This window comes from Podarcis gaigeae (assembly GCF_964106915.1).
Source record: "Podarcis gaigeae genome assembly, chromosome: 16".
In the NCBI taxonomy this organism is placed as follows: Eukaryota; Metazoa; Chordata; class Lepidosauria; order Squamata; family Lacertidae; genus Podarcis; species Podarcis gaigeae.
The window spans coordinates 22,864,217-22,876,378 of NC_139693.1; the positions used below are offsets into that span (position 1 = coordinate 22,864,217).

Consider the following 12,162-nt stretch of genomic DNA (forward strand, 5'->3'; position numbering starts at 1 on the left):
TCGATGTACCATACATAGTTTTAAACATCTATAATAGCCACCTGCCTTCCTTTTTTCTTTTTGCTAAATGAAACTCTTCAAATGAAACCCACCACTGTGTGTCTTTCTGCTACGGTATCCCAACAGCTCACACCATTGCTTTTGTACAACAGCATAATGATAGTGGCGGTCTTATTTTTTCCACCCTTTCTCTAGCAATACCTAGATGGAGTTTACATCCCCCCCCCCCAAAAAAAAAACACCTGCCCCATGCAGAGTTGACATTTTTACAAAGCTATCTGTTTTAGCCTCAAGAATTCTCTTCTTGGTCAGTCACTACAAGCACATATGTGAGGTTAGGAATTCATTTTGCCCTAATCTGCATGACTCTGGACATTTGCTTCTTTGCCTGCCTGCTCCAAGAGTCTGATCTTTTCAATTAGCTCATCTTCCTCATCGTAGTGAAAATAACTAGAGCAGAGGGTGGGGAACCTCAGACGGGAGCCAAGTACAGCCCTCCAGACCTGTCCAGTTTGTCCTTGAACGCTGATGATGTCTCTCCCTTACTCGGTGGAGATTAGAGAGGGCTGTTTGAGTAGAAACTAGCCTACTGTACAAAGGTAGCATTTACATTTGTTGCTCCACCCAACTTTTGCCTCTGGCCCCACCTACCACCGACATGAAATAACTTAGCCGTCCTGGAACAAGAGGGATCACAGGTTGAGAGGCTACTATATGTTGTTGTTGTTTCGTCATGTCCGATTCTTCGTGACCCCATGGACCAGAGCACACCAGGCACTTCTGTCTTCCACTGCCTCCCGCAGTTAAGTCAAACTCATGCTGGTAGCTTCGAGAACACTATCCAACCATCTCATCCTCTGTCGTCCCCTTCTCCTTGTGCCCTCCATCTTTCCCAACATCAGGGTCTTTTCCAGGGAGTCTTCTCTTCTCATGAGGTGGCCAAAGTATTGGAGTCTCAGCTTCAGGATCTGTCCTTCCAGTGAGCATTCAGGGCTGATTTCCTTCAGAATGGATAGGTTTGATTTTCTTGCTGTCCATGGGACTCTCAAGAGTCTCCTCCAGCACCATAATTCAAAATCATCAATTCTTCGGTGATCAGCCTTCTTTATGGAGGCTACTATATAGTGACCATTAAATTTCCCTGTAGAGTAGCTAACTTAGCTCCACTGCGAGACAATCATTTTGTTGACCTCCAGTAGTTGGTAAACCAGACCATATAACACACACACCCCAACCTTTGTCTTGCCCAACCCAACAGGCATATTCCTCTCACATATTGCAACAGGTCACAGGTGACATTATGGGTTGCAACCTTTGCCGTAATGTCAGGAAATTAACCTGTGTTCCTTTCGAGAAAGGCGCAGAGGAAATGCTCACTCTTCATTATGTAAACTGATTTTATTTTCTTTTTAAAAAACTGGTTTCTGAAGAGAACCAATAAAACAGCAAACAGAAGATTTTTTTTAAAAAAAAAGCAGACGTGAAATACTGTTCTCAACAGCGGTCTAGAGCAGGGATGGGAGCTTGGAGCCGCCCAGCTCCCATCTGTCCCAAACAGCTGGTCAGACAAGGTTAGGGATGAAGGCAGTTGAAGCCCAATGACACCTGGAGGAGCCACAGGTTAGCCAGACCCTGTTCTAGAGCGCCTGTTCTACCCTATACATCAGTTTCAGCTACTCAAAGCAATAAAACTGCCTGGTGGCCTCAGAAGATTGGTAAGGGATCAGAAGGGAAAAAACCACACAGGGCTCGCTTGGCTGAGAAGGCACAAGCTGGTACCACAGCAGGCTAGGGAGTGTGTGCACCTTGGTGTGACAGACAACACATTAATTGGCCTTTTTTTTGTGCGGGGAGGGACAAGCAGGCAGCTTATCTTTTATGGGAGGCGTAGCCCCTTGACGAGCCTCCTGCCACAAACAAGGGGAGGCTACAGCTGTTTGAGAGGAGAAGCATCCTGATTCCTTAGCGTGGAGACATGTGAAGGCCTGGGGTGCAAAGCCCACCTCCGCCTGCAACCCTGGAGCAGGGCAGCAATATTGCTTGGGAGTTCTAATCTTTGGAAAGGAAGGAGCCACATTTCTGAGCAAGCTATCCAAGAAGTTAGGGGGAGAGAGGAGGCTCGTAGGACCCAGAAAGGGTTGGTCCCGAAGCTTCACAGCAGTGTCCGACTCTTCTAGCCTCTTTGTAACATCCTGCTGCCCACTGGACAGTGAAACCACCAACCTAAAGCCATCAGCCCAGCTGCAGTAAACTGAAAGATGTGCCAAGCATTTTCTGCTGGAAAGTAACCAAAGCTGGCTGCCTTTGCCAGTCAGCTGAAACCTGGCAAGTCGTGCCCAGGTTACAAAAGATGACTAGCGGGGAGGGCAGGGACGGACGAGGAAAAAAAAAAGTTATTTATAAGGGTATGCCCAGATTGCTACAGAAGGAAAACACCTTCTCTTACACATATTGCTGTACGAAAAAAGCAAAGCCACTTTGGTGACTTTGGACGATTGAAGATGTCCATTCATTCTGAGTGCTCAGTTCAAAAATTCGTTTGTATTAACTCTGCAAACTAAATGCCCTTGGCAGCTTGTGCGTCTTCATAGATTCCCCCCTCCCCCCCCACAATATTACAGGGCAACGAATCCCCTCAAAAACCCACGGCCTTGATTGGCAGCACAAGTGGGTACCTGCTTGTGGGGCTAAAGAACATTCACAGCAGGAGGGAGAGAAAAAAGAGCAAGGCAAATTTGGGCTCTTTTTAAAAATATAAAGATATATATATAAATATGCATTATGATTCGACAGCAAGTCCGCTACTGTTTCAAAGAGCATACGCTTCTCGTTTGTTCCCTCCGCTGCTCCATCGGCCCGGGCACCCAGCTCTGCTTTCATATGGGCTTATACAGCAGCGTAGTGACATATTTCTTCTTGTAACGGTGGGTAGCGCTGAGCACCATGACCCCGTCCTAGGAGAGAGTTGTGAAGAGAGGGAGATCAGAAGACGGAGCCGTCTAAACACAGGCAGACAGCAACGACTTAAGCCGCCGCCTTACCTTGATGGAAAGGGCATAGAGGTGATTCAGCATGACGTGATTCGGCTCGGGAAGCAGGGCAGGATCGCACTAAAGAGGGCGACAAAGGAGAGTAGTTCAGGACACGGATGAGGAACCCTTTTTCAGCTCAAGGGCCACGTTCCCTCTCGAGGAGCCTGCCAGGGGCCACATGGCTGTTGCAGGTGGCACCAAAGTCAAGTGAGTGGAGCATCACTGCATTCCAGCAATACACATGGGGCAGGTTTCAGCACCACTGTTGTCTCCACCCAACCAAGTCAGAGGCACTGTCGCAGTTCACAGAGACATTCCAGCCAGGCATAGGCTTCTGAGGAAAGGGCAGAGGGGGGTCAGTGAAGGTGTGGTTTGGGGGGAGACGTGCAATTTAAGGAGAGGGTGTGGCTAAGGGAGACTCCTAAGGGCCAGGTACACAGCCCCAGAGGTTTGCATTTGACCCCCAAGCACTCTACCTGATTTAGAAGAGTCTGGATTTGATATCCCGCTTTATCACTCCCCTTCAGGAGTCTCAAAGCGGCTAACATTCTCCTTTTCCTTCCTCCCCCACAACAAACACTCTGTGAGGTGAGTGGGGCTGAGAGACTTCAGAGAAGTGTGACTGGCCCAAGGTCACCCAGCAGCTGCATGTGGAGGAGCGGGGACGCGAACCCGGTTCACCAGATTACGAGACTACCGCTCTTAACCACTACACCGCACTGGCTCTCTTTAGGACTAAAAGGTAAAACGACCCCTGACCATTAGGTCCAGTCGCGGACAACTCTGGGGTTGCGGCGCTCATCTCGCTCTATAGGTCGAGGGAGCCGGCGTTTGCCCGCAGACAGCTTCTGGGTCATGTGGCCAGCATGACTAAGCCGCTTCTGGCAAACCAGAGCACCACATGGAAACGCCATTTACCTTCCCACTGGAGTGGTACCTATTTATCTACTTGCACTTGACATGCTTTCAAACTGCCAGGTGGGCAGGAGCTGGGACCGAACAACGGGAGCTCACCCCGTCGTGGAGATTCAAACTGCCGACCTTCTGATCGGCAAGCCCTAGGCTCTGTGATTTAGACCACAGTGCCACCCGCATCCCGATTTAGGACTAGGGCTGGGCAATATCTGGTTTTCAGCATCGTGATATATCGCCAGCAAAGCATTGTGATATCCCAATATATCACAATATCTGAAATAAGGATTGGCGCTATGTAGAGTTAATGGCTGGCTTCACGGTCTTCCCCGCATCGTGATTTTTGCCGTCACCTGCTCTTGTGATTCGCCTACCCCCAGCACGAGGCAGTGGAGCAGAGTTAATGCGCTGCAGGAATCAAGAGAAACATTGGCTGGTTCCATGGTTTTCCCCACATTGTGATTTGTGCATAGCACACACATTGTGATTTGCGATATATTGCCAGGTCAAAAATTATGAAACCGATATCCCAATATGGACTTCAAACCACTTTTGGACAATATGTCGCCTAGCCCTATTTAGAACTTTGAATGCAAAATCAGGAAAGCCACTAGGGGCCACCAGAGGACCCTTGTACATCTACCAAATACATTTTTTTTGTAGCATTAAAGAAACTTTCCATTCCTGTGCAAGCTTCTGAAATGCAAACCCAAGCATGACCAGTTTATTAAGAAAACACGATGCAAGGTGGGGCAAGGCTTATTATTATTAATAATAATAATTATTATATTTGTATACCATCTCCCTTCCATGTGTAAATCTGAGGGCAGTTCACAGCATAAAAATACAAGATAAAAACACATAATAAGAAAAAAAGAAACCAATAACCCTCCTCGCCAGGTTAAGCCAAACAATTCAGAGTTTCAGTCTCACTGCGCCACCTCTGTTTTCAAATGGAGAATACCCACATAAAAACTGCCCAAAGCGGGTAAGGACACACCAGCTTACACAGTGAATTTGATTTGGGGGGAAAGCGGGGGCTTGCTTCTATCTTCACGTTTCTCTACTCACCGAAATCCCAGTGTCTTTGTTTAGGATAACCTGCAGGAGGTGCGGAGGAAGAATAGGGGGGGACTTGAAGCGCTCTTCAGGCTTACAGATGTAGGGTTCCTGGTGGTAGGGTCCGGGGGGTGAACTCGACAGCTCTGCTCAGGGAGGAGAGGGGAGAGAGAGGGGAGGTTCCTGTGGTTAACCTTGGTCTATTTGGGGGAAAGCACTTCTAAACAATTTCCCATTTCAGCCGTGGTCTTGAATCCCCAAAAGTTTCCTTACTTGATTTCTACACTTTACCACTGAATGCCATTTATTCAGCAAACTTTACTGCCTGTTTGCCCATTTGAGAGAGATCCTTTTGGCACTCTCTGCAATGCCTTTTCCAACAACAAAAATCATTATCATTGTTGAATTTATTGCCCATCCTTCACCACCAGGTCCCAGGGAGGGCTACGACAATTTAAAACTTGGTATTAAAAACAGTTAAAAGGTTTAGAATGTAACTGATCAACATCTGTATAGCTAGATCATTTCTTCTAGCTCATCCATGGGATGTTCCAAGACAGCAGAACAACATTTGGGCGAATAATATATTATGCCTTTAATTCTGGATGCTGCTGCTGTTCTTACCACCCTGGACAATTTGGTACCCTCAGGAAACTTCGCTACCTCACTGCTCACATCTAACGCCAGGCCAAGTTTAAAAAGCACAGGCCCCAATACCAATTCCAGTGAGGAGGACACTTTTTACACCTCTCCACTGTGAGATATGTCCATTTATTCCTATCTGGTGCTTTCCGTTCTTTGATCCATAAGGGTCTTATCTCACGATTGCTAAGCTTACTCGGGAGTCCTTGCTGAAGAACTGTTTGAGACTCTTAAGTGCACAATGTCTGCTCGATCGCCACTTTCCGTGTGGTTACTGACACTCTCAATAATGTGCCGGGAGGAACAAAGTCCTCCAGGATTAACTGTGCATTCAGACCATCCTCACTGTCATGAAACAAATAGTGTTCAATGATGTCACTTCTGCAAAATGCACAGCTAGACACTAAACCCTGGACCAAGACAACACAGCACCCCCAACCATGGAGAAGCACGACACCAAGATACCTACCAGATACATCTGAGGACTTTTGGGAGTCCACCATTAAAGCATCAAATACTTCAAAGTCTGTTTTCTTCACCTGGATGACGTTGTTGACTGTCCCCAGCTGGCTGGTTACTACAGGCTAGGAAGAAAACCAAGGGGCAGCTTGTAAATCGCTTTGGGGTGCCTCATGGGAAGAGATTGAAGGGGAAGGGGAAGGAACAGAATATAGACCAGCAAAGCTCTACTTTGCATCTCCAAAATAGGCTCCACCCCATAGCTTTTGGGAACCTCCAGATTGTTAGACTCCAGCTCCCATCAGCGCCGGTCAGAGTGGCCAATGGTCAGGGATGATGTCAGCAACACCTGGAGGGGTACAGGCTCCCCATCCATGACCAAATCTCAGGCCTTCCCATGGGAAGGATGTAGGAAGATTTTTTAAAAAAGGAGAAGTTTTCGGCTGAGTGTCTGACCAACAGCAGGTGCCCCACTGGTTCATTACAGAAAGAAGTCAGTTGTCAAAATTGATTTGCGCAAGGATATACATGACTTTATGCTGCTACGTCAAGTGATGGCCTACATATGTAAAAGGGCCACCACCTTTGATGTGAACTATCATCCCTAAAACAACACGCTTTCCAATGCACCCGGCATTTCGCATGTTCATCTGCCAGCCACCAATCACGGAGAAATTAAAGAAGGCGGAGGCATGGATGCATGAACCAGCCCTTCATGATGGCCAAGCAAGACGATTGAAAAAGGCAATATTACCTCTGCAGGATCATGTGTCCATTGACCATCCACATAAAACTTGTATTGGTGTTCGCCTTCTGGGAGATCGAGAATTGCTACAAAGTTATTGTGGCTATAAATGAGAGAGGGAGGGGATTAAAAAGAGAGGGAGAGAGAGAGGGGGGATACAATTAATCCTTTACCGTAGAAAGTGAGTCAGCTAAATAATAATTAAAAAGTCTGAATCTGAAGAGTGGTCCAATCAGAAGGACAATTTTTGCCTCTTCCCATTCTGCAGACAACCCACCCCAATATACTGGAATGAAAGACACAGTACCATCCTGCCCACCAAAAGCAAAACCCCAACAGCTCTTTGTGAGTGCGATTGTAGGCCGCTCTTGCTTAGAGGCTGGGGATTTGCAGTGATGTTTTGTTGCAAGACTGGCTCCCCATGCCCATAAAAGGTGAGCTGCTCTTGAAAATGAGCATTGGCTTCACCACCAGTATTTGATAACAGCATGGCACCAAGCTCAGCCCACTTTTCCTGCTCTTGTACTGCGGTAGGGATAGACACTGTAAATACCCTTTAAAACATATTGGGCATCCTCACCAAGACAGCAAACAAAGGTAGCCCAGACCAAGCCACAAAGATGCTCACCTCCGCGTCAGTGGCAGTTTGCTCCAGTTGTTAAAAGAGCCAGACAGAAAGACCTCTTTGCCTCCTCCGGTCCAGCGGAAAACAGTTGGCCGAGCTTGTGTAGGAGCCTTATCATTCACCTCGACGTCATGCTGCCAGGCCAGGAATTCTTCTTTTTCCTTGCCAAGCTGCGTAGGACAGGGAGGGAGGAAGATGTGGTGTAATGGCCAAGTCTTGGTAAAAATTCAGTTCCTCGATCTGTTTTAGGTTAAGTGGCTAAGGGGTGGGTCATTTAGGGTCCACTTGCATAGCTGGATTTCTCCTTCCTATCCCTTCTCCAGGCACTCCCAAAATCTTATCCATAGGATCCCACAATCTTCTGAAGCAGACCTTTGCTCCATTGGGCCTACATACCATTATCTGACCGCCTCCTAGCAGAGGGTGAAGGAGGTGGAATCAGACATTCAAATGACTCAGCATTTGCCTAGGTCTGACTTGGAGGGGACCAACTGAAATTAACAGATCCAAGTTAGATATGTCTATGGCTTTCAGTGGGTCTGTTCTGAGTGGTACCAACGCTTGATGTAACCCAATGGCCAATTCCCCCTCTCTAAAACGAGAAACAACCAACTGGCTGCTGGAGCTTCTGCAAGAGTAAACTGGCGCCTGTCTCACATCCTTCAAAATGGCAGCATGAACCCTTTTACTCAGCTTTCCCAGTGAATGAGGGCGAACGCCTGAGGTCACATACCTTTATTTCCTCGGCGTGGAACATGTCGGCGTCTTCAGGGCTGTCCATCAAGATCTTCGGCCGGTCTCCATCCTTTGTTCCTCCGCTATCTCTCCGAGGTGTCTTGTGGCTCCCTTGACGCTCCACACCGGCCCGCTCACTGCTCGTGTTCCCCATTGCTCTTCAGATCCCAAAGAGAAAGACAGCCACAAATCTCTGCAACAAATCAGGTGCCGGAGAAACCAGAGGCTGTTCAGTCGGGATAAACAAACAGCCCAGCTCATAATCTAATAAGCAATGGGCAGGAGAATGACAAGCTGGTGGTGAAAATGAGCCAGTGTGGTTTACTGCTGGCTTTTGACTGCAGAGATCTGGTTTGAAAGCCCTGCTGAGCTACAAAGTCCACTATATGTGTCGTTTGATTGGTTTACTGTCTCTTGTTTGTTTGTTCCTATCTTGAAGCCAATGATGCCATTTGGCTGGGGATGAACACCAGGCACACAAGGCTTGTGTCCTGTAGAGAGAGAAGCTTAGAACCTGTGTGGTGTCACAATTAAAGTGCCTGAGAGACCTGGGTTCAAATCCCCACTCAGCCAGGAAGTTCAATAGTTGACCTTGATTCACTCTCGATCCCTCCCAGCCTAAACTACTTCACAGGGCTCTGAAAGGCGAGAATGGGGAAGGGAGCAAAAAGGCCCTTGGCTAATTGGTGGAAGGATGGAATAAAAAATAAAAATGGAATGAGGTGAAAGCATAGAAGGTCCCTGGAAGCATCTCCAGCTGAAAGGAGCAACATCTGCCATGAAGATCACTAGATGACCTTGGGTCACATTCTCAACCTAATCTCCCTCACAGGGTTGTTGTGAAGATAAAATAGAATCTGCAACCTGTGCTCCTCAGAAGGCCAAGCAAGACAAATATATTCTTTTTAACTGTCATCTGCCCCAGCTGCAACAAAGCATGTCTCTCCCTTATCAATCTCTACTGCCACAACAGGCACTGTAACCTTCCAATAGTTTGACTTCACCCACAAAGGCACACTCCTCCATTGTCTCCCGAGACAGACGGATGCCAGCAAAATATTCAGCCTTTTCTCTAAGAAGCTAAAGATAGCATAATGGTTCTCCCATCTCTTGTGAGATAGGTGAGCCTGAGTGTGTATGACTGGACCAAGATCACACAACAATCTATATCTTACAAATGAGGAAAACACTTCACCTGGGTCCCAACAAAGTGCGCTCTACTAAATAAAGCTATTAAGCTTTAAACATGCACAACTCAAAAAAACCCGGGAACCTGAACATTTGGAAGATTAAGGACAGACAAACAGGAAGTCCTTCTTCACACAGCATCTAATTCATCTGTGAAATTAGCTGCCACAGGATGTAGTGACAGTCACAAATTTGGACAGCTTTAAAAGAGAATTCAACAAATTCATGGGGGATAAGGCTTCTACTCTAGATGGCTGCTAGCCTCTACTGTCAGAGGCAGTAAACACCTCTGCATGCCAGCTGCTGTGAATCGCAGGTGGGCAGAGTGCTAGTGTACTCAGGCCCTACTTGAAAGCTTCCCTTTGGGCCAGTGTGAGAACAGAATGCTGGAACCAGACGAGTCCCTTTCACCTGATCCAGCAAGGCTCTCTCACCTGCTGTGAGCTGTGTTCAAGCTGTGACTTGTCCTTCAGGGCCCTCCCTCCCCAGTAACATATGCAACCCCTAAGTACCACCAGTCAAGAGGACATCCAGCAGAAGATGCATAGAATCATAGAACTGGAAGGGACCACAAGGGTCATCTAATCCAACCCCCTGCAACGCAGGAATCTTTTGCCCAATGTGTGGGGCTCGAACCCATGCCTTAGCATCTGGTTGGCTTCTCTGAGAACAGGATGCTGTCGGCTTGACCCAGTATGGCTCTTACGTTTTTATACCACAAAAGGACTGGCATAGCTACAACTGTTGAAGGTTTAGCTCAAGTTGTGAATGACTCACCCTTTGACACCCCCCACCCACCCACCTCCCGCTCCTAATATTTGCAACTATTTAAATATCCCCACTTATAAAAAGGATATCCAGCAGGAAAAGAAAGGAAAGACCCCTCTGTGCCAAAGACTCCAGAGAGCCACTGTTGGTGGAACTATAAAACACTGGGCTAAAGGGACGAATATCTGATCCGGTTCAAGGCAGTTCCTAATATAGCTAACATATAAATTCAAATCTAACATATAAATTCAAATAGTGATGTATGGAAGTGAGAGCTGGACCATAAAGAAGGCTGATGGCCGAAGAATTGATGCTTTTGAGTTATGGTGCTGGAGGAGACTCTTGAAAGTCCCATGGACTGCAAGAATATCAAACCTCTCCATTCTGAAGGAAATCAGCCCTGAGTGCTCACTGGAAGGACAGATCGTGAAGCTGTGGCTCCAATACTTTGGCCACCTCATGAGAAGAGAAGACTCCCTGAAAAAGACCCTGATGTTGGGAAAGATTGGGGGCACAAGGAGAAGGGGACGACAGAGGACGAGATGGTTGGGCAGTGTTCTTGAAGCTACCAGCATGAGTTTGACCAGACTGCGGGAGGCAGTGGAAGACAGGAGTGCCTGGCGTGCTTTGGTCCACAGGGTCACGAAGAGTCGGACACGACTAAACGACTAAATAACAACATAAATTCAAAGTCTGAGAGGCAAGTGGCACCGGATGTGCGCGAAGAACCTTCCTTTCACCTCTAGCGCTGCGCAGGGGAATGGGCTTTTCAAAAGGCTCGCTTAGTGACCTTGGGCCAGTCCCCTCCTCTCAGCCTGGACCTTCCTCGCATTAAACAGCAACACTCGCGTGCTAAACAGCAGGCAAAGAATTATCCTCTGCACATGCTCAGGAGCCCGGTGTTCTCCTGCCCGGGGGGGGAAGGTTCCGGGGCTCAAGCAGCCTCTTCGTGCCGCGGACCGAGGAGGGACTCGCCGCAGCGCCCGCCCGCTTCCTTTTCACTCACCTGCAAGCGGCTCCGCGACTCTCTTCTCGGGGTCCCCGGGCAACAGCCGTTCTCGCCACTTCCGGTTTCTCCCCCGGCCGCCTGAGAAACAACTTCCGGTCTCGGGGAGATCCTGGCGGCGCAGCTGAACTCTAGTTCTTACTGCACATGCGGGTGCGCGAAGCAGGCAGGAGGCGGGGCGGGGCGGGAGCTTGCCGGAATTTAAAGGGGCCGCGTCGCCTTTTTATCTTCTGCTCCGGCGGCGAGAGTTCTAGTCTCATCGTCTAGTTTGTTCCCAGCCCCGCGCCGCCCAACAGACTCCTGGAAATGGATGAGGAATCTAAATGGTTGGAAGGAAGGAAATTGCACTCCTACATGCTCAGGGGCTCCCTCTGTACGCGCTCAGAGGCTTATTATACATGTGCTTATTCAGAAGTAAAATAGCAAAAATAAAAATAAAACCTTGTGTGACACCCTTAAGTACAGGTGGGGAACCTGTGGCCCTTTGGGTATAATTAAATTACTTCCACCATCACCACCCATTGGTGATCATTGGTCAGATGTTTATAGGTGAGGACAAGTGCTACAGACTGACAAAACCTGGAAGCCCACAGTTACCCAACTCCTGCCTGCTCTGTGAGCAAAATTAGTTATTTATTTCATAAAAAAGATTCCACACTACTGGATTGTAACAAACCTCAAAGCAGTTTGCATGAAGAATAGAAAAATAAAATGATCAGTGAAAACAATCAAAACATTCAGAAAAGTATAATCAGCAATAAGCTTAAAAAAAACCCCCACACACATCAGCATTTTACATATCTGAGTGCAGTGAAGCACCTGCCTGATACCAACAGGCAGGGAGTTCCAAAGTGTAGGTGCTGCCACACTGAAAGGCTGATTTCTTACAGATACTGAACCTATATTATGTGGCACCTGAAACAGTGCCAGTTCCGCCCACTGAAGCGGTCGAGAGAGCATATATAGAGTAAGTTACAGGGAACCAGGCAGA

The 12,162-nt window shown here is 47.8% G+C and overlaps 1 protein-coding gene across 1 annotated transcript; it reads right to left on the reverse strand.

Annotated features, from left to right (window-relative positions):
- Positions 1–1,379: 1,379 nt before the first annotated feature.
- On the reverse strand, positions 1,380–11,325 carry PRKAB1 (protein kinase AMP-activated non-catalytic subunit beta 1). Its single transcript, XM_083717659.1, has 8 exons — positions 11,172–11,325; positions 8,208–8,402; positions 7,478–7,644; positions 6,859–6,952; positions 6,115–6,229; positions 5,016–5,149; positions 3,042–3,110; positions 1,380–2,954 (listed from the first exon to the last, which is right to left on the reverse strand). Exons 2-8 carry the CDS (start codon positions 8,361–8,363, stop codon positions 2,877–2,879), a joined length of 813 nt encoding a protein of 270 aa, XP_083573785.1. The 5' UTR covers positions 8,364–8,402; positions 11,172–11,325; the 3' UTR covers positions 1,380–2,876.
- Positions 11,326–12,162: the final 837 nt, after the last annotated feature.

Excerpts from the sequence above, each read along its gene's own strand:
- PRKAB1 (XM_083717659.1), bottom strand. The coding sequence starts at position 8,363 with ATGGGGAACACGAGCAGTGAGCGGGCCGGTGTGGAGCGTCAAGGGAGC. Across the intron at positions 6,230-6,858 it reads GGACACATGATCCTGCAGAG|CCTGTAGTAACCAGCCAGCT; the intron begins GTAATATTGCCT and ends TTTTCTTCCTAG. Across the intron at positions 3,111-5,015 it reads ACAAAGACACTGGGATTTCG|TGCGATCCTGCCCTGCTTCC; the intron begins GTGAGTAGAGAA and ends CGCCCTCTTTAG.